Source organism: Balaenoptera acutorostrata, chromosome 3, assembly GCF_949987535.1.
Source record: "Balaenoptera acutorostrata chromosome 3, mBalAcu1.1, whole genome shotgun sequence".
NCBI classification, from domain to species: Eukaryota; Metazoa; Chordata; class Mammalia; order Artiodactyla; family Balaenopteridae; genus Balaenoptera; species Balaenoptera acutorostrata.
The window spans coordinates 19004845-19032186 of NC_080066.1; the positions used below are offsets into that span (position 1 = coordinate 19004845).

At 45.3% G+C, this 27342-nt stretch overlaps 1 protein-coding gene across 1 annotated transcript in view; it reads left to right on the forward strand.

Moving 5' to 3' along the window:
* Nucleotides 1-27342, forward strand: part of CCNY (cyclin Y) — a 124280-nt gene that overhangs the window by 64157 nt on the left and 32781 nt on the right. Inside the window, exon 2 of the mRNA XM_057542963.1 lies at nt 27178-27252. Coding sequence (XP_057398946.1) covers nt 27178-27252 — 75 coding nt within the window. The remainder of the gene's footprint in view (nt 1-27177; nt 27253-27342) is intronic.

Below are 27342 nucleotides of genomic sequence, written 5' to 3' on the forward strand. Positions count from 1 at the left end.
ATTGGGACTTTGTTCACTTGTACCGTACACAACCAGCTTAACTGACTCCCTGTCTCTAGTGGTACAGTGGTGGGCAGAGGAGGGGAGGATGGTGGGGGGTGGGGACGAAGCAGGCTTTCGTGTCAGCAGAGTGCATGCATTTTGTTAAAGCAGGTATTTGGGTTATATAAATGCCTTTCAAACACTTATGAGTGACATTTTTTTTGAGATAATTAACATTGAAGGGTAAGAGACTTGAATAAATGATATATCCCTATATTACTTATATGGATAAAAGGATGGAATAATGCCTTTTTTATTTTTTAAAGAAACAAAAAGCTAAACATAATTATTCTTTGTTTTTTGTGGTGTTTCTTACCACTTGTTTATGAGAACTAACGTGTATACTTTTTACTTAGCAGAGAGTGGCTGCAGAAGTTTGCTGTCGGGGGGTTGGGAGTAAGGACAGGCGTGGGACTGGTCCAGAAGCTTCCTTTTTCCTACACCTTGCTTAACAATCAGTTGACCTTAGACATTCTTGTTTTCCTGGGGAATGACATCTGCATGCCCTTATCCAGACGATTCCCAAACATGTACTTCCAGATTTGGCCTTTTTCCTTAGCTCTAGACAGGGGTCAGCAGACATTTTCTGGAAAGGGCCACGTGGTCTGTGTCTTAACTGCTTAGCAGAAACAGCCGCAGAGAAGATGTACATGAGCAGGCCACCCCTGCTCCAGACCCTTCCTTCCCATGCCTCATACGATGTTTCTCTCCCAACTCTCCTACAATAAGCTTTGAGGTTTCTGAGTGGAGCTTATGCCAGTGTTCTAGACCTCTGTTCCTGACATCCAGTTTTTGAACATTTGAACTTTGGAACATCTTCTCCAGGCAGTCACCTCTGGGAAGAAAAAAAAAAAAAGACCTCAAAAAAAAGGATGTCCAGCTCTTGGAAACAGAGATGCTAAGCAGCAGAAATGATGCAGCCGGAAGCAGGTTCCAAAGTCGAAGGGACACATAGTTGGGCACACCGGGGCCCAGTCCCTAGTCAGCTGTACTTCCGATCAGCATTACACAACAGGTGTTTGCTAGTTAATAACACTTTTAATCATGCTGCTGGAGAGATCATCTAACTTATAAATCAGTTCAGCTGAAACGTCTGGATTTTCATGTAGCATCGCTATGTCAAGACATCTCTTTTTACACTTGATTTTGGTTTGTGTTTCTGTGAAGTTGTTTAAGGGTGGGTGCTCTTATTTCTGTTGTATAGCTGTGGGCTTGAGGCATTGAAGAATGGTATGCTTTTTCTTCAGCTGAGAGTATTGTGGTTGCTAATCCAGAGTTCATGCTATATTGTTAGCAGCACCTCCCTGTCAAGGCCCCATTTGCTGGAAATACAGTCTCTTAAGGAGCCAGAAGGAAATGAATAACATGCATTAGATTATTTACTTGAGACTAGGCCTGTAATAGAAAATGGAAGATGATAAATGTTTACGATGAGAAGGGAAATCCCCCCCCTTTTTTAGAAGAATAAAAATACGGTAATATTTAAAATTAAGTGGTCCTTGTTTACATCCCCCCCCTTTTTTAATTAAAGAAAAGGCTGTGTTAAAATTTGACTGACTGAAATTGCTTGAAATGTAAAATTTCATAAAAGTTCTTATACTAAAGGGACATAAAACCTAGCAGTAGAAATTTAATATAGGAAGTTAATTCTGATTTCCAAGTGCTACAATTATAAAATAGTCTGAGAAAAAGCACTTTTCCATTAAATCGCATGCTTTGAACATGGGCGTTGTGCTCCTGGCCGCTCCTGCAGGGAATGCCGTGGTGTGGGGTGTGGGGTTCTGCAGCACCGACAGGTGTCGGGCCCCTTCCTTCTGAACACAGCCTGTTCCACCGTGCTGCAGAATGGAGCCATTGTGACTCAGGAACAAGTTGGCTTTTAGACTATTGTTAGCAGAGAAGCAGAAACAGTCTTTTTTGAAATGACTTTCACTTTGGAAGGGACAGTGACAGGATGAGTAAGAGCTTTCCCAGATGTTATGTGTTTGTGGCCTTAGGTAGTTACACAGAGCTTCTTTTCCTGTGTATCTGCATTGTGTATGCTTCTTGTTTTCCTTATTTTAGTGCTGTATGAATATGACTTTAGCTTAAAAATTAAGCTTTTAAATGGAAAAAGCAGTAACTTATTAGCAGAAACTTGATAGGAGTTTATCTGTCGTATCTCATTCTATTTTTTAAAATTTATGTATGTATGTATGTATGGCTGCGTTGGGTCTTCGTTGCTGTGCGCGGGCTTTCTCTAGTTGAGGCAAGAGGGGGCTGCTCTTTGTTGCAGTGCGCGGGCTTCTCATTGTGGTGGCTTCTCTTCTTGCGGAGCACGGGCTCTAGGCGCTCAGGCTTCAGTAGTTGTGGCACATGGGCTCAGTAGTTGTGGCGCATGGGCTTAGTTGCTCCACGGCATGTGGGATCTTCCTGGACCAGGGCTCGAACCCATGTCCCCTGCATTGGTAGGAGGATTCTTAACCACTCCACCACCAGGGAAGTCCTGTCGTATCTCATTTTAAAGTGTAGATGCCTTTTATATAAAGTTAATTTCGGTTAATGACTCACTGTAAAATTAAAGAGAAAGAAAATGTGTTTCTCTGGAAAACAAACTTGGCTTTAGGGTTTAAGATACTGAGAATACCCAACCTTATAAGAGAATATATGAAAGGGAAAGTTCCCATTTATAGTTTTAGATAGAAAAGTTTTTAAACAGTGAAACAATTATAAAGAAAGTAGGTTTTAAAATAACAGTTTAAAAATCTGAATAAAGCAATATGAAAGTGTGCCCAGGCATAACCCATGGGCTGGAAAGGTCAGCTAACCTCCACGACCAGCGCTAATGACCGGTTACCTGACCAGCAGCATCAGTATCGCCCCTGGTGTGTAGGGTCATGTGCTGGGGTTGAACGTTTGCAAACTTGAAGTCAGGGCCTGTTGCCCTGTGAGGGTTTACATTGGTAAGCTGGTGAAATGGCTCTTGTGTTCAGAGAGAATTAAGGATTCTGGATGGCAGAGGCTAAACGTCAGATGAGCAGTTTCGGTCAAGTGCTGAGGAAACGTAGAGGAAGGAGCACCGTGTAAGGTCTCTGAGGTCAGAGGGTGGACACAGAATAGACCTCAGGCAGGCTATCCAGGCCAGAGGAGAAGTGTGGACAAACCTGAGGCGAAAATCAGTCTAGAGCAGGGCCAACTGTGCTGCTGGATGCCTGTTTTATAAACAAAATCTTATCGGAACAAAGCCACACCCGTCCTTTACATCTTGTCTTTGGCTGCCTTTGCTCTGTGATGTCGAGGTGAGTAGCTGCTATGAAGATCGTGTGGCTCATGAAGCCTAAAATATTTACTATCTAGATCTTGATGGAGAACGTTTGCTGACCACCTGGGGGTGGCTCTTGGAGAGTACATCAGTTTGTGGAAATGGAAGATACAGATACATAGGTAGTAGAATAAATAAGGAAAGCATGGTAGGTAGCCTTAAATGTTAAGCTTAGAACTTGGAAGCAGAAGCAATGTGAGTTGTTAAAGGGACATAAAATTAATTCACAGTTGATTAGTCATCAGTTATGATCAGGTTCATAGTGTGGGGAGAGAGATGGCTTTATAATTAAAAGATGGTGAAATAGTGTGACCGGAGACACATAGAAATTGCCTGGATAGGAGGAGCTTTGGTGGGAGTTAGGAAGGTCTGCCTGCAGGACTTGACATTTGAACATAGTTTTAAAAGGCTGTAAATAGGAGTTTGCCTGAAGGACAAGGACTCTTCAGCCAAGGAAAAGCCACTCAAAGTACAAGGGTGTGAAACAAGTTGATGTTTGGGGGAACAGAAGATATTGTCATGTTTGGAACTAAGGTATGAGCAGTGAAGTTGGGAGGGGCCAAAGTGAGGGATGCCAGCCTGGTGATGACGGACGGTGAGAAACTACTAGAGAACTGTGGGATGGGGTCATGATCTGGGCTTGTGTTATTTTCCCCGTCATTTAATATATTTTTGTTATATGTATATGTATAGCTGGTTCACTTTGTTGTACAGCAGCAACTAACACAACAATGTAAAGCAATTATACTCCAATAAAGATGTTAAAAAAATTTTTTTTTACAAATTAAGTTAGATTTGTATTTTTCAAGGATAGTCCTAGTAAAGCAGTGTGGAGACTTGGGGATGGAGGAGGCTAGAGGTACAGAGATATGTTGGGAGGGTATTGCAGTATCCAGGTGACAGATGATGAGGACTTAAATTAGTGTGGTGGACATAATGATGGAAATGAGAAAGGTGCTTCTAAAGACAAACAGGATAATTGACTATGTAGATTTGGATGTGTGAGAGGTAAGGGAACAGTAGAGATCAGGGAAGTTTTTAGAACTTGTGCTTGGACAACAAAGCCAGCAGTGCCATTTAACTCAGTTTGGGGTTATGGAGAAAAGAGTGTGTTTTGGTGGTGGATGAGTTCATGCCCATGGAGCAGTAAGTGGAACTGCCCCTGAGTGGTTTGCAGCATAGGTCTGGAAGTCAGCGGAGAAGCGTGCCTTAAAGAGAACATTTGGCAGGTATTGGAACTAAGTAGCTGAAATTGTAGGAGGAGGTGAGTTTCCCTAAAGAGAGCCTGTGGAGCAGGAGGTCAGAGTCCAGGTGGAGGCGGGAGAGCTGTCAGGTTCCCGGAGGCGTGCTCCGCGCCTCCCCACCCTCCACCCAGGGCCGACGTCCAGCATCACTGCCTCCCACTGAGCCTGGGGAGCCTCAGGATCCTTCGCAAGGCAGGGCACTGGGAATTGACGGGAGATGGGGCAAAATGTCCCTGGTGTATGAAATGCAAGGGAGGTACGCGGGTTAGAGGAAGAAAAGTGCGTGGAGAGGCTGAGCACAGAAGCAGTAGTTGGAGCCACACCTCCACCAGAAAAGCTGCAGTGGGGTTAGAGCAGGTGTGTTGGTGGATTTGGGGATGAGGGTCGTTGATGACTTTGGTGAGGAAGCTTTCAGTTGAGAGGCGACAGAGGCCATGTTTGGAGGCGGCTTGCAGCAGGGAGTAGGAGGAGAGAGCCTGCTTTCCTAGAAGTCCGACTAGGAAAGGAGCTTGGTGGGATGGGAATCAGAGGTGAGAAAAGGTAGAGAGTGTGCAGGAAAGAGTTCACAACCTAGATAACTTTTCTTTTGTGTAGTAAACCTGCTGATACATGTTCCTTAGTGTTTTTTTGGTAAACAGTTTCAGACTTACAGAAAAGTTGGAATAGAACTAACTTTACCTGTAGTTAACATTTTGCCACAATTGCTTTATGATTTTTTCTTTCTTACATAAATTTTTTTTTCCTGAACCATTTGAGAATAAGTTGCAGACAGTAGATACTTTTACTTCTAAGTATTTCATGTTTTATGAACCTGTTACTTACATTTATGTTATATATAATCTATTTAGTACCCTTTACTCTCATAAGAAAAGGCTTTTGAGAAGCCCTATTGAAAAATAACCAGGACACCCCGTCCACCTCCTAAAATATTTTGTGGTTATTTGCCTACTGAGAGGCTTAAACACAGACAATTTGGGACTTGGTTTATACTATAAACTTCTGAAATACAAAATATTTTTTTAGATATTGGTCTGTGTTGATTGGTAGCTTGATCAACAGAAAAGGTAGAGGGAAATGATGGCTATTTAGACCTTTTTCAAATAATAGTAAATGTTTGATTCCACAGTATAACACTGTGTTATTTATTAATTGTCTGACAAGTGAGCTAGATCAGTGAGGTTCAGAAGTCTTCCCTTCAAAATACTTACACGTGAAATAAATCCCTAAAATATTGTCCTTATTTAGGCACAGAACAAATATGCCCAGTGGAAAATGTGAGGTTTTTTTCACCCTAAATACAGAACATTTTAGTTCATTTAAATAGTGCTTAATTGTCCTAAATTCGCTGCCCCCCAGAGCACATTTGTGTGCAAGAAGTCATTCCCTTGTCCTTTCCCTGCTTTTAGTAAAAGCGTGGTGGTGCATATTTGCCATGTATAGTGTATATTTGGAACACAAAACTCACGAACAGGAATTATAAAACTGTCTCAAATTGTCTTTAGTGAGCGGCTTTCCCTCTTGCCAGGGTTTTTGTTGGTGGCAAGTAGAGACAGACTGACAGTGCCAGCTGGTCCTTTTGCTCCTGCCCTCCCCCTTGTGGGATCCGAGGCTGGTGGCCCCCCTGGATACTACCCCAGGGCTCTTCATAGTTCCCGGCTCTGCTGGTTAGAGGGGAAAAGTGGGCGGTTTTCATTTACATTTAAAAGCAGAGGATAGGAGCCATCGCTTTGGTCCTGAGATGGTGATGATGATGATTGATCACCAGTTATTTCTAATACTACGAATTCCCGTTTCTTAAGAAAATATGACGAGTTCCCTGGTGGTCTAATGGTTAGGACTTGGCACTTTCATTGCCGTGGCCCGGGTTCAGTCCCTGGTTGGGGAACTGAGATCCCACAAGCTGCACAGTATGGCCAAAAAAAAACACAACAACAACAACAAAAAATCTGAATCCTAAAGAAAGAAAATAAAAATATGACAAAACTGGAAATAATGTAAAATTTTAATTTCTAAGATTTTAAGGATTATTTAGTAGCAGTGTTGTTTCAGTAGCTTGAAAGATTTATAAATAATAACCCAAGTGTAGTGTTTGTGCCACGAAATGCCAGAAATAGTTAGCGTGTCTGACACTTTGGCGAGTTTGCAGGTTCATGTGATTTCCTTTCACTGGTTTGCTCAGTCTGTTTAGCCAAGGTTGGCTATTTGTGCTGGGTCTGTAATTTTGGGAAATGCGGTTGGAACCACAGATAGTTTGATAAGGAAATAACAAGCAGGAAACAATTGATACGCCTTTAGCCAAAACGTGTAAATTTCTCCCTGGGTTTCCTTGGGGAAGAGCACGCGTGCGCGGCTCAGGGCGCTCAGCGTGCTCTGCTCCACTCCCCAGGGGTGTTGGCCCGGCCTGCGCTCCTCTGTCCACGTGCCTCCAGCCAGTGAAGGATGGCCCTTGGCGCCAGCGGGGAGCCGTGAGCCTCATTTTCATTGTCATGTGGCTGCTCAGAGACAGAAGCTGGTGTGATGCAGGCTTTGGAGGGGCAGCAGGTGGCTCAGTGGTTCTGTGATTCCTTTCTTCCTTCAGCAGGTCAGTGCCAAGTACCTGCTCCGTGTTAAACATTCTCAGGCTCAGGGGTATCTGGGAGCAAAGCAGGCAGACCCCTGCCTTTATAGAGCTCCCATGACCACAGGGGAGCGAGCAGACGCAGTACCGCTAAAAACAGCAGGAGACGCAAGAAATTACGAGTGGGGTGTGTAGGGGTGTGTGTGGATGTAGCATCCTCACTGGCTGAGTGCCTTTGGGCTCCGACTTATCCACGTCTATTTCCTCGTTGGTAGAGTGAGGATAACAGGGTTGAGTAAGTTGTCCTAAATAAGTTAATATGCATAAAGTTCTTAGAGCAGTGCCTGACTCACAGCCACTATGCCTTAGCGTCGTGATAATGCTTATAATGTGACCTGATTAGCTATTTTATGTAAGGTAACATCTGAGCAGACCTGAAGGATGAGGGAGCAGGCCGTGTGGATACCTGGGGAAGAACCTTCCAGGCGGAGTGGGTGTGTGCCTGGTGGGTTTGAGGAGCAGCAGGGCTGCCAGTGGAGTGGGAGCAGAGGGGGCGACGGGGACCCTGGGAGGTGAGGTGGGAGAGGCAGTGGGGGGCAGAGCGTGGCCCACCTGTGGCCATCATGAGGACTTCCTCTGGGGTACCCCAGCCCCAGGGAGCGGCGATGGGGCTGCAGCCTGCTGGTGGCAGTGGGCGTGACGGTGGCGGTTCAAGCCTGGGGAGAGCGGGCAGGATCTGCTGGTGTGCTGGAGCTGCCCCTTGGTGCTTGGTGAGCGGAGAAAGCCGGGGAGGAGCAGGTTGGCCCACCTGGATTTGACTTAACGTGTTAGATGGTTCGGGGTAGGAGGATGGGCAGCGGAGTCGTTCAGGGGACAGGCCAGTGCCCCCCACCGACAGTGGCGTGGGAGCTGTTGCATCCAGAGGGCATTTAGGTTGTGTGTGGTTGAGCTCTCTAAGCTGGGGAGTCCTGGAAGGAAGAGCGAGGGAGAATGAGGGGGCTGCCAGAGTGGGAGCAGGAGAGGGAGGAAGGGAGAGAGAGGAAGAGCTGTGGGCGGTGCCCAGGCCCACCCAAGGGGCCGTCAAGAATTTAAAGTGAGGGCTTCCCTGGTGGCGCACTGGTTGAGAATCTGCCTGTCAATGCAGGGGACACGGGTTCGAGCCCTGGTCTGGGAAGATCCCACATGCCCCGGGGCAACTGGGCCCGTGAGCCACAACTACTGAGCCTGCGCGTCTGGAGCCTGTGCTCCGCAGCAAGAGAGGCTACGATAGTGAGAGGCCCGCGCACCGCGATGAAGAGTGGCCCCCGCTTGCTGCAACTGGAGAAAGCCCTCGCACAGAAACGAAGACCCAACACAGCCAAAAATAAAGAAATAAAAATAAATAAATTTATAAAAAAATAATAATAATAATAATTTAAAGTGAGACCAGCCACTGGGCTCTGCATTTTCCTGCACCTGGAGCTGGGAACAGCTGCTGGGGTGGAGGTGGAGGAGGTGAAGAGCTGGATTTAACCCGCTCTGGGGTTTACCAGAGAGTTCTTCAGAGGGTGGAAGGGCATGGTGGCAAGGAAGTATACCAGGGAGCCGTGATGACCATGAGTCGTCCACCCCGAGCTGGATAAAGAAGGAAGGGAGAGGGACTTTCCTGGTGGCGCAGTGGTTAAGAATCCACCTCCAGTGCAGGGGACACGGGTTCGATCCCTGGTCCAGGAAGATCCCACATGCCCGCAGAGCAACTAAGCCCGTGCACCACAACTACTGAGCCTGTGCTATAGAGCCCACGAGCCACAACTGCTGACCCTGCATGTCACAATTACTGAAGCCCGCGTGCGTAGAGCCCGTGCTCGGCAACAGGAGAAGCCATCGCAGTGAGAAGCCCGCGCACCGCCACGAAGAGGAGCGCCCGCTCGCCGCAACTAGAGAAAGCCCGCGTGCAGCAATGAAGACCCAACGCAGCAATCAGTCAATCAATCAGTCAATCAATTTATGTATTTAAAAAGAAAAAAGAAGGAAGGGAGGACAGGGAAGGGGTGAGGACAGCAGAAAGGGAGTAGAATCAGTGCATATGGTCTTCTATTTTTTTAATTAAAAAAAATTTTTTTAACATCTTTATTGGAGTATAATTGCTTTACAATGGTGTGTTAGTTTCTGCTTTATAACAAAGTGAATCAATTTTACATATACATATGTTCCCATATCTCTTCCCTCTTGCGTCTTCCTCCCTATCCCACCCCTCTAGGTGGTCACAAAGCACCAAGCTGATCTCCCTGTGCTGTGCGGCTGCTTCCCACTAGCTATCTATTTTACGTTTGGTAGTGTATATATGTCCATGCCGCTCTCTCACTTTGTCCCAGCTTACCCTTCCCCCTCCCCATATCCTCAAGTCCATTCTCTAGTAGGTCTGTGTCTTTATTCCCATCTTGCCCCTAGGTTTTTCATGACCTTTTTTTTTTTCTTTCTTAGATTCCATATATATGTGTTAGCATACGGTATTTGTTTTTCTCTTTCTGACTTACTTCACTCTGTAAGACAGACTCTAGGTCCATCCACCTCACTACAAATAACTCAATTTCATTTCTTTTTATGGCTGAGTAATATTCCATTGTATATATGTGCCACATCTTCTTTATCCATTCACCTGTCGATGGACACTTAGGTTGCTTCCATGTCCTGGCTATTGTAAATAGAGCTGCAGTGAACATTGTGGTACATGACTCTTTTTGAATTATGGTTTTCTCTGGGTATATGCCCAGTAGTGGGATTGCTGGGTCATATGGTAGTTCTATTTTTAGTTTTTTAAGGAACCTCCATACTGTTCTCCATAATAGCTGTATCAGTTTACATTCCCACCAACAGTGCAAGAGGGTTCCCTTTTCTCCACACCCTCTCCAGCATTTATTGTTTCTAGATTTTTTGATGATGGCCATTCTGACTGGTGTGAGATGATACCTCATTGTAGTTTTGATTTGCATTTCTCTAATGATTAATGATGTTGAGCATTCTTTCATGTGTTTGTTGGCAGTCTGTATATCTTCTTTGAAGAAATGTCTGTTTAGGTCTTCTGCCCATTTTTGGATTGGGTTGTTTGTTTTTTTGATATTGAGCTGCATGAGCTGCTTGTAAATTTTGGAGATTAATCCTTTGTCAGTTGCTTCATTTGCAAATATTTTCTCCCATTCTGAGGGTTGTCTTTTGGTCTTGTTTATGGTTTCCTTTGCTGTGCAAAAGCTTTTAAGTTTCATTAGGTCCCATTTGTTTATTTTTGTTTTTATTTCCATTTCTCTAGGAGGTGGGTCAAAAAGGATCTTGCTGTGATTTATGTCATAGAGTGTTCTGCCTATGTTTTCCTCTAAGAGTTTGATAGTGTCTGGCCTTACATTTAGGTCTTTAATCCATTTGGAGTTTATTTTTGTGTATGGTGTTAGGGAGTGTTCTAATTTCATACTTTTACATGTAGCTGTCCAGTTTTCCCAGCATCACTTATTGAAGAGGCTGTCTTTTCTCCACTGTATAGTCTTGCCTCCTTTGTCAAAGATAAGGTGACCATATGTGCCTGGGTTTATCTCTGGGCTTTCTATCCTGGTCCATTGATCTATATTTCTGTTTTTGTGCCAGTACCATACTGTCTTGATTACTGTAGCTTTGTAGTATAGTCTGAAGTCAGGGAGCCTGATTCCTCCAGCTCCATTTTTCTTTCTCAAGATAGTGCATATCGTCTTGTTGGGTTGAGAGGTGAAGGGGCTGGAGTGGCAGAGGGAGTGAGCTGGGAAGGTGGGAGGCGATGGGTGGAGGCGGCTGCTTGGCCTTGAGATCAAGGAGTGTTGTTACTAGTGACCACAGGTCTGGGGTGGGTAACCATGGGGACTGGAGCCCAGGGTCAGGTGAGGACAAGGTCCCAGAGGACAGGAGGTCAAGGGAGTAGAAGGATCGCTTAGCTAGATGTTGAAATCCCTAGATATTATGGTGAAGTAGCCGGGGAGAGAGGGCAGCTGGGGGTGCCGGGCAGGGCCAGAGGGGAGAAGGAATTGGTTTCGAAGTGGGCAGCGAGGCTCCAGAGAAAACCCCCAGCAGTGTAGGGACGTGGTGCTCAGAGCGGGGAGGTGTGGGAGCACAGGGCATTTTGCTGAGGAAGGATGTGTGTTTGGGAGTTGGGAGCTGCCAGACAGTGGCGGTTGTGTGGGGCCTTCTGGGGCTGAGAGGGGACAGTAAGGGCGGCCTGGGAGCTGCAGGCTTCCTAAGTTGACGGAGGCAAGCAAACCAAGAGTGGAGGGATTATTCTGTGGAAGATGGTGGCGCTGGGGCTGCGGGATCTTGGGGAGGGTATCTTGTCAGGGGTCCGGGGTTTCAGAGCTGCCTCTTTAAATCCCTCATACTGGAGATGGAGCCGCCAGGAGGTATTACTGGGAGATTTCTTGTTTGATTTTGCATTTTATAAATCGGTATTTCTTAGTAAGAGATGTCTATTTTAAATATAGTGGAAGTTCTTCCTCCTTAATTTTCTTCCTTTTTTCTCTGTCCTCTGCTTTGGAGAATGGCACTATTAAATGCACGGGGTCGAATTTCTTGTCTAAAGCAGATTCTGCTGCTGAGGGAAGCCTAGTGTGAGAGAGCGTCGGGCTTGGGGTCTGCATGCTAGTCCCCACTTGCTGTGACCTTGGAGAGAGACTTCCTCCGGGCCTCTTCTCCTTTGTTTAAAAAGATGGTGGTGGCAGCGGTGGGGGCGGGGCGTCTCAGCTATAAAATCCTTTGGTTTTAAAATTAACCCCATTCCATTTATTTATTTAAGACGATTCTGGTAATTATGATCTCCAAGTTCTTTGTTTTTAAAAAATTTACCTATTTACTGTATATTTATGTCAAATAACATTTTATACTTCCTGCTAATTAGTATTTTTTTTTTTTTTTAAAGGATTTTCTTATTTATTTATTTATTTATTTTTGGCTGTGTTGGGTCTTCGGTTCGTGCGAGGGCTTTCTCCAGTTGCGGCAAGCGGGGGCCACTCTTCATCGCGGTGCGGGGACCGCTCTTCATCGCGGTGCGCGGGCCTTTCTCTATCGCGGCCCCTCCCGTCGCGGGGCACAGGCTCCAGACGCGCAGGCTCAGCAATTGTGGCTCACGGGCCCAGCTGCTCCGTGGCATGTGGGATCTTCCCAGACCAGGGCTCGAACCCGTGTCCCCTGCATTAGCAGGCAGATTCTCAACCACTGCGCCACCAGGGAAGCCCAGTATTTTTTTTAAAGAGTGTAATATGTAGAGGTACTACTGATAAAGGCTTAAAGAAGACCCAGAATTAGCTTGTGTGTTTATATAAATTGTGAAGTAATCTTCTCCCCCTACTTCTCCTGCTGTAAACAAGAATGAATTTGAGAGAAGGAAAGAAGAGTGATTTGCTGCTTCACAGGTGGCTTAGCTGCCCGGGTGTAGTGGTTTTGCTTGGTAGGCTCAGAGCTGGCTGTATTCTCAGCTTTTTGTGTGTGTGCTTGGGAAATTGTAACTGTTACCAAGAGCCTTAGATTCAGAATGAGTTGGTAATTTTCCATTTCTTGTTTTTTTTTTATTATAAATTTATTTATTTTATTTTATTTATTTATTTTTGGCTGTGTTGGGTCTTTGTTGCTGTGTGCGGGCTTTCTCTAGTTGCAGCGAGCAGGGGCTACTCTTCGTTGTGGTGCGCGGGCTTCTCACTGCGGTGGCTTCTCTTGTTGCGGAGCATGGGCTCTAGGTGCGCGGGCTTCGGTAGTTGCAGCACGTGGGCTCAGTAGTTGCAGTGTGCGGGCTCTAGAGCACAGGCTCAGCAGTTGTGGCGCATGGGCTTAGTTGCTCCGCGGCATGTGGGATCTTCCTGGACCAGGGCTCCAACCCGTGTCCCCTGCATTGGCAGGTGGATTCTTAACCACTGCGCCACCAGGGAAGCCCTCCATTTCTTCTTAAACTAACTAGAAAATCAGATTAATCTAAGATATTTTTGATATCAGAGTACAGCCAGGGTAATAAGGCTGTGCTGAACAAATGGAAGAGTACTTGTCTGGCAGGTTGTGTTTGATTGGCTTCCACTTTTGTTGGCCCCCTCGTAGGGTCCCTTCTGAAAGGGCACTCTGTGGAGGTGGTTAGGTTTGAGAAATGACATTTTATGGTGTGAGTTGAGAGCAGACACGGGCACACCCAGGGGCTTCCTGAGGCCTGTCCCTCACAGGTCTTGGGTCAGCCCAGGGCTGGACCTGTTACCCAGGGCCATGCACTCCCCAAGCACAGGCCTGGGTCGCTACTGACTCACCCGAGGATGGCCTGGGCAGGAGAGCAGTCAGTGCCCACCTTCCCCTCCCCACCCTCACCCCCAGCAGGCAGGCATCGCCCTCTGGGACACCTGTGTCCGTCCCACGGCGACTTGGGTGCAGAGCCCTCTGCCACTCTCTTTCGCTCATGTTGATAGTTTTATTTCAGCTCTGTATTACAGTGCAGTGTTTAATAAGATACTGTCTTCCCTTTTTAATTCTTTAATAGTTCGAATAGTAATGTATGTCAAGAGTAGACTGATACTTTGTCTTATTCATTAGTTTAATAATTTCTGTGTTCCTACAAGAATTAATTTATATAGGGGACAGGTAAAAGAATAGGATAGAACTTGTCTTGTTGAGTGTCAGAGAAAAGATGGTAAATAATGATTTTGCATATTGAAGGTGCAGCTGTTGGCAGTGATGTTAAAAGTGGCCTCCGAGAACAGTTTGTACTGCAGTCCACATTTGAGGCTCAGAGTGATCAGAGCGACTTCTGTGATTATTAATTTGTTCTATGACTGAGGCAGTCTATTTGTCTCTGCATATACCTTTAGGTTAAATGCTGCTGAAATGAGAAATGACATGTAGACTTTTCCCCTCCTTCTCAGATACCAAAATAGCCCTATAGTTTGTATCAGCTCTGCAGTAGTATTGGTCTTCCTTAAACCAAGCATAACCTTGCTTATCTGGAATGAAACAATATTCCTATTCAGGAGTAAATAAATATAATCTTTACTTGTTTAATTTTTAATGTTTGTCTTCCCATTTCATGGTATGAAGTTCTATCAACTCTCTTTTCCATCTAAGTGACTGCTGAAGTTTCCACCATTTTAGAGTAAATTTCTTTGTTCTTTGAGGTAGGAAATTTTTTTTTTAATTGGGGTATAGTTGTTTTACAAAGTTGTGTTTCTACTGTACAGCCAAGTGAAGTAGTGTTCCCTGTGCTATACAGCAGGTTCTCATTAGTTATCTGTTTTATGCATATTAGTGTATATGTGTCAGTCCCAATTTCTCAATTCATCCCACCCCACCCCCTCTTTCCCCCCTTTCCCTCCTTGGTGTCCATACGTTTTGAGGTTGGAAATTTAATGGTAGGATTTAAAACTCTGTAGCACTGGTATACTTAGAAAGGGAAGCTCTAACACTCTCTCCATTTTGAATGTGCAAAATAAATATGCCCACAGAGAAAAACTGGAACATACAGAAGAGTTTAAAAAAAAAGAGAGAGAGAGAGAAGAAGCTCCTGTGCTTGCCTTATACAAAAGAAGTACTGTGAACATTTTTGTGTAGTTTCTTCTAGTACTTGTAAAAGCTGGACTTATTTAAAATAAAACCACCACCACCAAAACAATAAAACCCAAACCTGGATAGCATATAATTGTGGTGAAACTGTGTATAAAATTTTGTATCTTCCTTTTCACTTAGCGTGATAAATAGAAGTATTTCCCAATTACAAATGTGTGAGCTTTTTATAAATAATTATTTATTATTATTTTAATTATTATAAATTTTTCCTTTTAGTAAATTTGCCACCTAGCTATTCAGTCCCTTATTACTGAACATTTAGGTTATTTACAGTTTTCTTTTTCCTATTATACATAATGCAGTAATGAACATCTTTGGGCTTAAAGCCTGTCTGCAGGTGAGATCATCTCACTAGGGTCGAATCCCAAGACTGAAGGACATCTGCACAGGACATCTGCACGGCGGCCTGGGGGAGGGTTGGCTGGAGATGCCAGTCTGCCCGCCTCTCTCAGCCCCTCACAACCTTGCCTTTTGCCTGCTGGCCGGATGGAGGGAGGGGTGCTGTGCACCCCGAGCCTGCTGGGATCAGAGGCGGGCCACTGGGCGCTGTGAGGAGGAGGCTGGCAGTGACTTACACACAACCTTGCATCACTCTTAACTCCTCAGAAGGACGATGTTGGTGACTCTTTTACCCAAGGGTTTCAAAGGGCCTGAGGTAGCCGCAGACTCTCCCCTTCCATTGGATATAGTAACCGTGGCAGGATGACATTTCAGTGAACTCTCTTGGACATTCTAATTATGGAAGAAAACACCTCTTCCCCCCACCAGGTGAAGGCATCACTGAAATCCAAGCTAATCCCTGGTAGTATTTTTCTCTTCTCAAAGGACAGTTCATTGAATCATGCAAACAAGTGACATCTCCTATTTTCAACATAGTCACATTGGCTGACTGAAATTCAAAAATAGAAAGCAAGGATATATTTGTTGATCATGGATTTCTTGGAATGCTGAGAAAAATATTGGCTTAAAAATCAAATTTCACAGGACTTCCATGGTGGCCCAGTGGCTGACTCTGCATTCCCAATGCAGGGGGCCTGGGTTCAGTCCCCAGTCAGGGAACTACATCCCACATGCCACAACTAAGAGTTTACATGCCGCAACTAAAGACTAAGACCGGCGAACCAAATAAATATTTTAAAAAAATGAAATTTCACCAAACCTGGTAGATTGTGGTAGTAAAAAATGGAATAAATGTGGCATTCTCCCCTCCTCTTCTCCATCACAAGGAACCTACCAGAGGGCCTGCTCCCACTGTGCTCCCCATGGGGTCGCCGCTGAGCTGCCAGCACAGAGAGGAGGCCCAGCACCCCGGCCGGCCGCTGCCTCTGCTCCTCCCCTCGGGCCTGGGGGCGTTGGGCAGGCCCTGGAGCCTGGAGCTCAGCGGCAGTGCCTGGCTCCCTGCCTCTGGTCTCTCACCAGGTCTTGAGAGGAGAGGGTCCAGGATTAGTGCTGAGCCCCTGGCTTTGTCCCATTTTATTGAACACTGTTTACTAGATTAACAAGCCAGGGGACCCGAGTACATCTGCCTCATTTCTCTTTTGCAGTCGTGATGACCATTTTAATGGCAGACTAGGTCCTTGGCTGCATGTCCCCCTTGGCTCGGTGTCTCAGGTTTTGCAGAGGAGTAAGAGTTGTCGTGTACCCTGGCGTGTGTATGCTTGCACTCAACACGTGCTCAGGGTTGTAAAGTTGCATTCACCATTCGCCAGATAGTTCTGGAAGGAAGACCTGTGCGTTCCCAGCCTCTCCACGTCTCTGTGCAGCCTGGACCGGAGCCAGATGTGCAGCAGGGCTGAACACTCAAATGGAGCAGAAGAGAGTTAGCACCGAGCTTCTCTCATGCTGGGCTCATTGCCTTAGTATTGATTCAGCTTTAGAAACAAAATGGATTGTTTAAACCTTTTTGGTTTTGTGATTGTTTAAATTCAAGTTTTATTAAACCAGGCAGGAGATCTGATGGCAGGATTCTGAGGCACATTCATTTGGATCTTCCGGTGCGGCTTTTCTGAATGCAAATCTTGTCCATCTGGCTGCCTGTTATCCATCCCTCTGAAGCTCGACAGACTTGATTAAATGCAGAACGACTCTGCCTTGGCAGTTGCAGCTCAGATTTTGTCATTAGCTATGCATCCCATTTCCTTGTGTCTGAGGTGACCCTCAGAGGCCACAGTAGTCCCTTTCTTTCTATTTCCCCCAGAATCGAAGGCAGGTTGTAGTTATAGATTGAGGTAGGAGGTAAATTCTAGATTTAACCTTTTCTTCCTAAAATATAAGCTGTATATCAGGTCTGAAAGTGAGGAAAATACCGATGGGTGATGATCTCACTTGCAGACGTGACTATGAATTTGACCGCCAGGAATCATAGACGTGCTCTAGGATGACACATTGGGACCGAGAAAACAATCTTCAGATTCTGCGGGATAGAAGTGCCTGTAGCAGAGGTGGAGTTGCTCTTCCTCTGTCACCCGTTCTGTCGTGCTGTCTGATTCAAGTAGGGGCCAAGTCGTCCCTCTGCCCTCTGACAGTCCTGGGGTGCTGCACCCCGGTGCCCACATCCTGGTGTCACCCACCCAACAGGTTTTGTCACACGTAGGTTCCACTGTATATCTCCTGAATTGTATCTTCTACTTTCCTGTCTTTGGTGTGATACCCTTTTATAACCTTGTTTTAGTTTTTTATTTGGTTTATTTAGTTTCTTTAAGTGCTTTCAGAGAATTCCTGATTTACATAGCTGTGATTTCTGTTTTTAGCACTTTCTTCATCTGCTTCGGGTGTAACCCTCATTTACACGTCTGGCGGTGGCTGCCTTTGGGGGAACACTTGGGGTTACTTGGTGAGAATATGATCTGAGGATCTCTTGCCACCCTCTTGCTTGTGTTCTGTGTTCTTTGTGGCAAGTATGGGCTTTCAGTGGTTTTGTGTTTGAAAGAGGAAATAATGTCTGATTTGTTAATGGGAAATCTCAACATTAATAACTTTGTCCCTGATGTTACTCGATCCCGCCTGCTTTGAAAATGCATAAGTAAACCTTTTTTGTGGGCTGAATGTTCTTGGTGCGTGTATGTTTTTATCCCCAGCGCCCCCCTCTCCCCCCACCCCTCACTCTACACACAATGGAACTTGCTTCCCAGCAGCCTCAGCTCTCTCCTGGGCTCTCCGTGGCACTGCCCCTCGCAGGACACTTGTCACTGCCTCAGCCTGTCCGCTTCCCCCACCCCGAGACCTAAACACTGGGGGCCGCAGGGGCTTTTGCATTGTATTTCTTGCACACATCGAGTTGATTCTCAATATAAAGATTTGTCAGCTGTTGAATAAAGCAATAACGGGGACTCAGATGTCTCTACTAGCTTTCAGGGTGTCATTTTGGACACTTTTTAGTTGTCTGCAATAGCCAATTTTATCAATGTTGCCCATACTAGACCTAGTTATTTGCCTGATACTAAAATATCAACGTTCCAAGTGGTGTTTTTCCTGTTTCAGTGATAGCGCTAATTCATGCCTCAGGAGGGTGTGGTTGCTAGGAGATTCTTTTTGAATTAATCTACATATGAGTTAATGGTTGGTCCTTGCCAGTTTTTCTTTTCCTTTTTCTTTCCTTTTTAAAAAAGCTGAAAAGAGCTACTTCACTTGATCATTCTTTTATGTATTTCCATTATTCAGCTCGTTTGTTAGTTATTGTTGAGCATTTGGACTTTGTACACAGGGTTCCTGTCCTCAGTTGGCACTGGTTGGAGGGGATGAGGACCCCACTCAGCCTTTAGGTGGGGCCCCCGAATCCCACTGGCTTTACCCTGTACTGTCTCTGATCATCACAGGACCCAGTGGCCTGTCAGCATTACTGTTACCATCATCCTTATTTATTGAGACTCAGAGAAGTAACATGATTTGCTCAAGGGGCCAAGCAGAAACCAGAATTCAGTCTTCTAGTTTTCAACTGTACATTTTTTATCTTGTTCTCTGCTGGACTTTAAATACTGCACCGTATGCTTATTTTATGGTCTCTAGCCAGCTCTGTTACCGCAAGTTCTCTAGGGCCAGTCTTGCCATTGGTTGTGTCTCTTGACCCTTGCTTGTGATGGATCGTTTCCTCTGTGTCTTGCCATTTGGGATGGTGAGCCTGTCTTCAGAGGGCATCGTCTGGCGGGGTTCAGGGACGCAGGCTTCTCCAGAGCGGTTTGCAGTTACTTCTGCCAGGCACCCAGGGATCTCACTGGTATGTGACCAGTTTGGTGTAAATTTCTTGTCACAGGGTTCCCTGCACTACACGTGCAGAGTAGAGGGGAACTCCAGAACCACGTTAGAGATACAGACAGACCTGTCGTTACCAGTTACTGGGGTGCTGGGAGACATTTCCCCCACTGAGGCCCAGCTCCTTTTTCATCTGGGTTCATAGATAACTTTTTTTTTCTAATTCAGTTTTTGTTGTAATTGTAGCTCTTCGAGGGTTCCAGACATATATAAAAGCATCTTTTCTAACTTGTATCTACTCTACTGGCTTATATCCTATCCTGCAGGACATTAAAACAAGGTGACTTCCAAATCAAGACATTGTAAGTAAAGAGGATAGAATTAGTAATTATACCAGGGTAATAGGTGTGGACCAAGACGTGTGGTCACCTTGGTTGAAGCCCAAGACCCAGCTCACAAAGCTGGGAAGCCCTTGTTCTGCCGGTAGACTCCAGTTCTCTTTTTGGTTAGAGCCTCCGGCCATTTCCCTAGCTACACGCTCTAGGCTTTTAAATGGATGTCTTATGTTTTAGCTCACATTTCTAAGTGCTTGTAGTGTGAGAGCTTTTAGGTCATCTAGTCTGCTGTATTGGTGGAACAATCTGTCTTTAGTCTTAAACGTTAGGATCTTTCTCTCCTTTGGTTCATGTTAACCTAGAATATTTCAAAGAGACAGTGGAAAGACTGGAGAGAGGGTGAGGGAGGGAAAGAGGAAACATATGGGGAGAGAAAAAGTGAGTAGAAGAGAGACTGAGAGACAGGTTGGAAAGAGGGAGATGGAGAGACAGAGAGCACATGAATGGGAGTCAGATGTGTGTTCACAGAGAGGTGCACACAGAGACACATACGTCCCGGCGCAGACCCAGGCTGGAGGCCCACCACACAGAGGGGTGCACCCCGGGACATGTACTCACGGGTCAACGTGGAGAGTGAGAATGGAAAATAACCCAATCTGAGTGTGTTAGAATAATCGTAAAGAATAAACGTGAAGTAGGGCGGGGGGTGGGGGTACAAAAGATGGCTTTGGAATTAACTGGAATTGCAGTAACAGCAGTTTGCTGCCACGGCACCAGCTACAGAAGTTATAAATAGGGATGCTGATGCGGGCTCCTGGGTTTGGGGCTTGCCCGGTGGCAACTGCATGGAGCAAACCAGGGGGTCAAGCTCTGTATTTTGGTCTCATTGGCCCTAATGAATGGAGATAATCACTGATTTTCAGGCAGTGGGTCAATAGTAACTAAAAAATAAAAGTAAACCGATCTCATTTAAAATTAACAGGCTTTGTTTGTTGATTTTTCATCATTGCTTTGCAGACCCTAGTCACATTTAGCAATATGACTACCTAAAATTGAAATTAAAAGTTTGAGATTATGACCATGTCAAATATTTGGCTACAGATAGGAAACAGACCTGATGAAATCATCTTAAGATTAAGTTTGGGATTGTTAGCTGACCACAGTTGGCCTTCAAATCTAAGTTGACTTTCTACCACCGGGTTACCAAAACTATCGAGGGATCACAGGATCCTTGAATCCTTTGGGCTCTACTCACTGATATCGTTGAGGCTGAAGTGAACAGCCCATCTTTTGGATGATTTGTTGGAACAGTGATCAACCTGGGGCTGGCAATGCGGAGAAAGGAGATAGGAGGTAGGAAGTCTCTGATTTTGCAGGTTGTCTTTGTTTTTTTTTTTTAACAAATTTATTTATTTTATTTATTTTATTTTTGGCTGCGTTGGGTCTTCATTGCTGCACGCGGGCTTTCTCTAGTTGAGGTGAGCAGGGGCTACTCTTCGTTGAGGTACGCGGGCTTCTCATTGCGGTGGCCTCTCTTGTTGCAGAGCGCAGGCTCTAGGCACGCGGGCTCAGTAGTTGTGGCGCAGGGGTTTAGTTGCTCCACGGCATGTGGGATCTTCCCGGACCAGGGCTCGAACCCATGTCCCCTGCATTGGCAGATGGATTCTTAACCACTGTGCCACGAGGGAAGCCCCAGGTTGTCTTTTATGTTTCCTCTTCTATCCAAATTAGACCCAGCACAGTTTAGGCCTTGCTGCACTGTTCTGTTTTCCTTTTTCTAAATTTCCAAACCATCAGTGATGGTTTATGACTCCCACTTATCTTAGGCATTATTTTATCACACGGATCTTTTATAGCATTGGTGCTGTTTTAGAAGCTGAGATGAACAATGGTGTGACATCTGTGGAAAGGACAGAAAAAACTACATTATGTGGCATGGGAGAATATAGTCATCCCTTGGTATTCACTGGGAATCGGTTCCAAAATCCATGGATGCTCAAGTCCCTTATATAAAATGGCATAGTATTTGCATATAACCTACCACATCCTCCTGTATACTTTGTCATCTCTAGATTACTTATAATACCTAATACTATGTTAAATTTTATATAAATAATTGTAAATATGCAATATAAATGTTATACAAGAAGTTGCCTATGTGTGGCAAATTCAAGTTTTGCTTTTTGGAACTTTCCGGAATTTTTTTTTCCAAATAGTTTTGACCAAAGGTTGGTTGAACCCATGGGTGCAGACCCTGCAGGCATGGAGGGCTGACTGCATTGCTAAATTACACTAGGTTCCCAGCTGTTCGATTTATTTTCAGTTTCGAATAAAGGAATCCTATCATGCCTTTTACTTAGCTGAAACGTGGACTGAAAGCAGTGTGACTGAGTATTTCTGTTATCACCTGATAGTCTGGCAGTAGACTCTTAGAATGTTCTGTGAGTATTTTAATTTGACATGTGTCTTAGTAAGTATCATCAGCATAAAGAAGTAGTGGTTCCAAACTGCTTCCTAAGCATTAGGTTGAAGTCAACCCTAGGAATTCTGTCACATTTCCTAAAACTGCCTTTTCTCGCTTCAGTACCCCCACCTCAGAGGCTGGTTTATCTTGTCATGATGGATCATCTTGTCATTGTAAGAGGTAGGAGGACCTCTGTCACCAGCAGGGAATGCCGAAGTTGTGAATGTCAGGACTCCTTAGGGAGCAGAGATTGGATGACGGAGGTTTAACACATCTTAAATGTCTCCAGGTTTGACGTGTGTCTTCAGCACTGAGCCAGATGCTGGGGCACACTGTTTTTCAGTACCCTAAAATTTTAATAGCATTGTTTATGGGGCTCCTATTTTGTGGCGCGAGTCCTACTTATTGCTTTTTGTTGCATAGCTGCTATTTTCACAGCACTCCTCCAGATAAGGTGTTACTCGCCTGCTTTATAGCTGAGGGAATGAAACCTGGAATAGGATGGCAGTTTGCCTGAGGCCATAGAGCTAGCAGAGATGAATTCACATCTAGATCTTCCATATTATAAAATGTGTTACTTTTACTCCACCATTTGAGCTTCTCTTTGGGGAATGAATGATTCCTAGAACTCCAGGATTGTCAGCTTTCAGCTTTCAGCTTTCCAGATGTGGGTTTTAGAATTTGTAGAGTATTCTTGATGGTCTTCCATCCTTGTTGTTTTCTTTACTGGTACTTCTCACCTTCAGCTTAGAAGGATACTCTAGTAGATCAGGGACTTGATCTGTTTTGTTCAATTCTGTATCTTCAGGATGTGGAACTCAGCAGTACCTGGTACCCAGAAGATGCTCAGTGATGGTTTGTTGAATGAGTGAAAAGTGTGGCAGGTTGGACTGGCCTTGACCAGTGGTGATACTCGTGGTATCTAATAGAATGCTCATTTACCCCTCCACAGTTTAATTATGAAGGCATCTCTGTGACAGAAATAACATGTGATGCATTATGAAGGCATCTAAATACATGTTTTGTCTCACCATTAATTGACTATAGCCCTTTGAAAATGAAGAATGCATTCTTATGACCATGAGATAGTTTGTGTGGAGAACCGGAAAGGTGAAGACACAGACATGGCTACCACCCCCAAAGTAGTCTTTTGGTTTCAGCAGGACTGAACACAATACCTGGCATAGAGTTCAATTTAACCAAATTCAGTTGTATAGCCTTGCCAGGGGGAAAAAAAAAGCAGTGTAAAATTTTTGACTCTTAGAGTCCATTGCTTTGTTTGAGCACTTTTGTTTTAAGCACGCTACTCTCTTTCTCGCAGGATTTGGTCAGAATCTTCTTTCCTCATTGTTCACTAGCTGGTCCTGTGCACTAGTGGTGACTAAATTGTAAGTCATCCTGTAGGCTGCGCTGACCTTCCTACAGGGCTGTTGGCCCCTATGTGTGTCACCACCCAGCTCATCTCAGGGTCTTTCTCGGGGATGAGGATTCACTCTTCAGTAAGGGCAGTGACCTCTGCTCACACGACACCGAAATGGCACCCAGCCAAGTAAATATTTATTTGTTTGTTTGTTTGTTTTTGGCTACGTTGGGTCTTCGTTGCGGAGGGCGGGGGCTTCTCTTGTTGCAGAGCACGGGCTCTAGGCGCGCGGGCTTCAGTAGTTGTGGCTCGCAGGCTCTAGAGCACAGTCTCAGAAGTTGTGGCGCACGGGCTTAGTTGCTCCGCGGCATGTGGGATCTTCCCGGACCAGGGCTCGAACACACGTCCCCTGCACTGGCAGGTGGATTCCCAACCACTGCGCCACCAGGGAAGTCCCAGCCAAGTAAATATTTAGATTTTATAAGTTATTCCTCTTCTGGGCGGGTTAGCACTCAGGTACTTCAGGAGCTCGATGGGGGCAGGTGGGAGCTGTGTGTGCTCTGGGAAGGCCCGTCTGGGGGAGAGCTGGGGCCCTGGGAGTCTCCAGGAGGGGCTTGGGTAGCAGAGGAGTACTTGACATGGTGGTGACTTCAAAATAGATACTATACTGTCAGAACCGACTGTAGCAGAGTGCTTGGCATTCTTTAGCAGGGGGGTTTATGTCAACCATAATCTCTAATTTTAAGCCTGTGAATTTCTTCCTTTTTTTATAAATTTATTTATTTTATATTTATTTATTTATTTTTGGCTGTGTTGGGTCTTCGTTTCTGTGCGAGGGCTTTCTCTAGTTGTGGCGAGTGGGGGCCACTCTTCATCGCGGTGCGCGGGCCTCTCACTGTCGCGGCCTCTCTTGTTGCGGAGCACAGGCTCCAGACGCGCAGGCTCAGTAGTTGTGGTGCACGGGCCTAGTTGCTCCGCGGCATGTGGGATCTTCCCAGACCAGGGCGCGAACCCGTGTCCCCTGCATTGGCAGGCAGAATCTCAACCACTGCGCCACCAGGGAAGCCCTCCTCTTCTTTTTAATTCTTGCAATTCAGAAGCATCCCTGAGCCAACGGGGAGCACCGCCTTCCTCAGAATGTGCTCCAGTTTAGTTTGTTGTGCCCGATCCCTGACTCTGCACTGTGGGGAATTATTTCTTCATGGCTAAAGTAGCGGTTTGTCATGACTTCAGAATGTAAGTTTGAGTGACACAGCAGGTTTATTTTGCTTGGCTTGTGAGAAGGCTGCCTTTTCCCATTTTTGTTCCCCCCAAAGTTGGAGTTCCCTTGCCAAAGCATACACTGTGAATAACTTTCTGTATTTCTCTTCAAGGTCTGGGGCTGCTCCCTGTCTTAGGAAATGCCTGGCAGTTCCTTGTACCTTTGTTTGGTGCCATTTTGCATATCTAAGTCAGGCTAGGTAATCCGGCATCTGTGGCTGGCCGTCCTTCACAGCAGGGGCGCCCTGAGCACTCTGTCCCTTCAGGCCTGGCCTGCACGAACTTGGGAACTTGGCCTGTTGGCTTGCACCTGGGCGTAGGGTTTACTGTGCACGCCACAGTTATGGAATATGAATCTGCTTAGGATTGGAGAAAATGCACACCAACTTGCTGTTAAATCCTTTTTTAAGTAATGTCCTGGCAGCTCATGAGGTGTTGCCCCCTAACAAGTGTAAACATTTGGACGTGCTTTCACATAAAATTTAACTGATGATCTGTTTCCCTCAGCAACATTGCATTGCCCTGTGTCCAGAAACAAGTCCTTGATTTTTCTCTTTGTGGAAACTTCCTGGTTATCTCATCCAGGATCTAGATCCTAAAACTTAAATTCCAGGGAGAACTTGGAAGCCAGCTTTAGGGGCTTCTGGATTTCCCTCCGCATCAGCCTCTACCTCCCTCCTGTTTCAGGCTCCAGTCCTTTTGGGGCACTGGGGATCTGAGCAAGGTCTGGCCTAACAGGGACGGTGGGGAAACTCTGGACTTGCCACCGGAGACCACAGTTTCCAACCCACGTTCTGTTATCACCCCACTCGACACTTAGCTCTCTTGGCCTCACTCGCCTCATCTGTGACATCACGTCAAGCCCAGAGCTTGAAGACTCCTCTGAACTCTTCCTGACTTGCTCTGTATCACTGAATGGGTAGAAATGATAGCTGGCCTGTCACCCATGCAGGAAGAAACCACCCGGGACATGAGTGAGCGTTCTGGTCAGGCTCCTCACAAAGATTCATTTTTACCAGAAATTTCTGGCCTAACTTTATCTAGTACAAATGGAAGCAAGTTTGAAAAATTGAGTATTTCCTCTATCTTTCTCCTTCCATCAAAATCCATTAATGCCTTCAGCTGTGAAACCACTATATATAACTTTAATACTTGTTACAGAAGAAGGACCAGATAATTAAAATAGCGTCTGCGATTCAGGTGTTGCTTTCCTCAAGCCCCCAGCGGGAGGTGAGCAGCTGCAGTGCAGCAGGCCATCGGCTGATGTAGGAAGAGGCCTCACCTCAGAGGTCTGCCGAGGGGTCTCTGTGACAGGTGTTGCCTCCAGGATACATGTGGTCGTCCTTGTTTTTTCTTTCCTCTTATCTTTGACTGGGTTACCTATTAAACTAAGGATAGATACCATCTGGTTTTATTGGTGTTGATTAGATTTCTTTGCAAATTTACTGAAATAATGAAACTCAAAATAGTTTTCATTCTGATGTTGGAAGCTGATTTGAAGACCATTCCGACTTTCCGTTTTTAAAAAAAAATAAATTTATTTATTTATTTATTTTATTTTTGGCTGTGTTAGGTCTTGGTTACTGCGCGTGGGCATTTCTCCAGTTGCGGAGAGCAGGGGCTACTCTTCGTTGCAGTGCGCGGGCTTCTCATTGCAGTGGCTTCTCTTGTTGCAGAGCACGGGCTCTAGGTGCACAGGCTTCAGTAGTTGCGGCATGCGGGCTCAGTAGTTGTGGCTCGTGGGCTCTAGAGTGCAGGCTCAGTAGTTGTGGTGCACGGGCTTAGTTGCTCCGCAGCTTGTGGGATCTTTCTGGACCAGGGCGCGAACCCGTGTCCCCTGCATTGGCAGGCGGATTCTTAACCACTGCGCCACCAGGGAAGTCCCTCCGTTATTTTTGATCTTCTCTCTTCCCTCCTCTAACTTTATTCTTTTGTTTTGCTTAACCATTCTTTCCCTGTGGAATCTTTTTTTTTTTTTTAATTGGAAGAACTCTTCTGTGATCGGATTCTAATTGTTCATACTGGACTGACAAGCCTGTAGCCCTTGGAGACTGTTCTAAGGCAGGGTTACAGAGCCACATGCCGGTGGGGGAAGAAGGGGTACGAAGTGAGGCAGAGGGTGAGGACTGGGCGCTTGGGGGCGCTGGGGTCTCCGGTCCTGCCGGTTGTGACCGCTGTGGTGGGGCCCGGTGTTGCCAGTGATCTGAGTTCTCAAGAGAAGCTGGAAACACAGACCTTCTTTTTTCCTTTGTGGTATGTGTTTGAAATGTAAAAATCATTATCTATTGGCTCAAATTTTTTACAAAGAAAAGAAAATGAATGGGTCAAACAAAACTTACATCCATGGCCCAGATTATATGCCCACAGATGGCCAACTTGAGCTTTTGCTCTAAAGGATTAAGTTTTCAGAAAAGGACAGTCTTAATTGAGCAGAGTGTGTAGATGCCGATTTGGCTTAGGTATCCTGTTTTAGTCACTTTAACAAGGAAATATCACTCGCTTAACTGTGGGTTTAGAGGAGTCAGTTGTAGCACATAACTCTCCTTAATTACGTGTTAGGACTTTGTCCTGCTATTCTGTAGTATCCTGGGTGCAGAGCAGACTTTTAAAAAGAAAATGGAGTTTTCGGCTAATAGATCTCCAGCCAAGTGTCTAATTTTTATGTATGACTTTCTCAAGTTTCTAAATAGCAGTGTTCTCAGTTGAACCTAGAAGAATTTGTTAGCACAGTAACTGTTGGTTTTTTCCAGAATCCTTGAATGTATTAGTAATTTAAGATTGAAAATCTTGACTCCCTTTAGTTATCAGATGGATATTCATATATTTTCTTTTTCTTTCTTTAAAGATTTCAACATGGAATTCAATCCTTCAGACCATCCTCGGGCCAGCACAATATTCCTCAGTAAATCTCAGACGGACGGTAGGTTACTGATATATTTATGCTTCTTTCTTTTTTTTTTTTAAAGACGGCTTATGTTGGTAACTAGCCTGTCTTGATTTCCCACTAGAT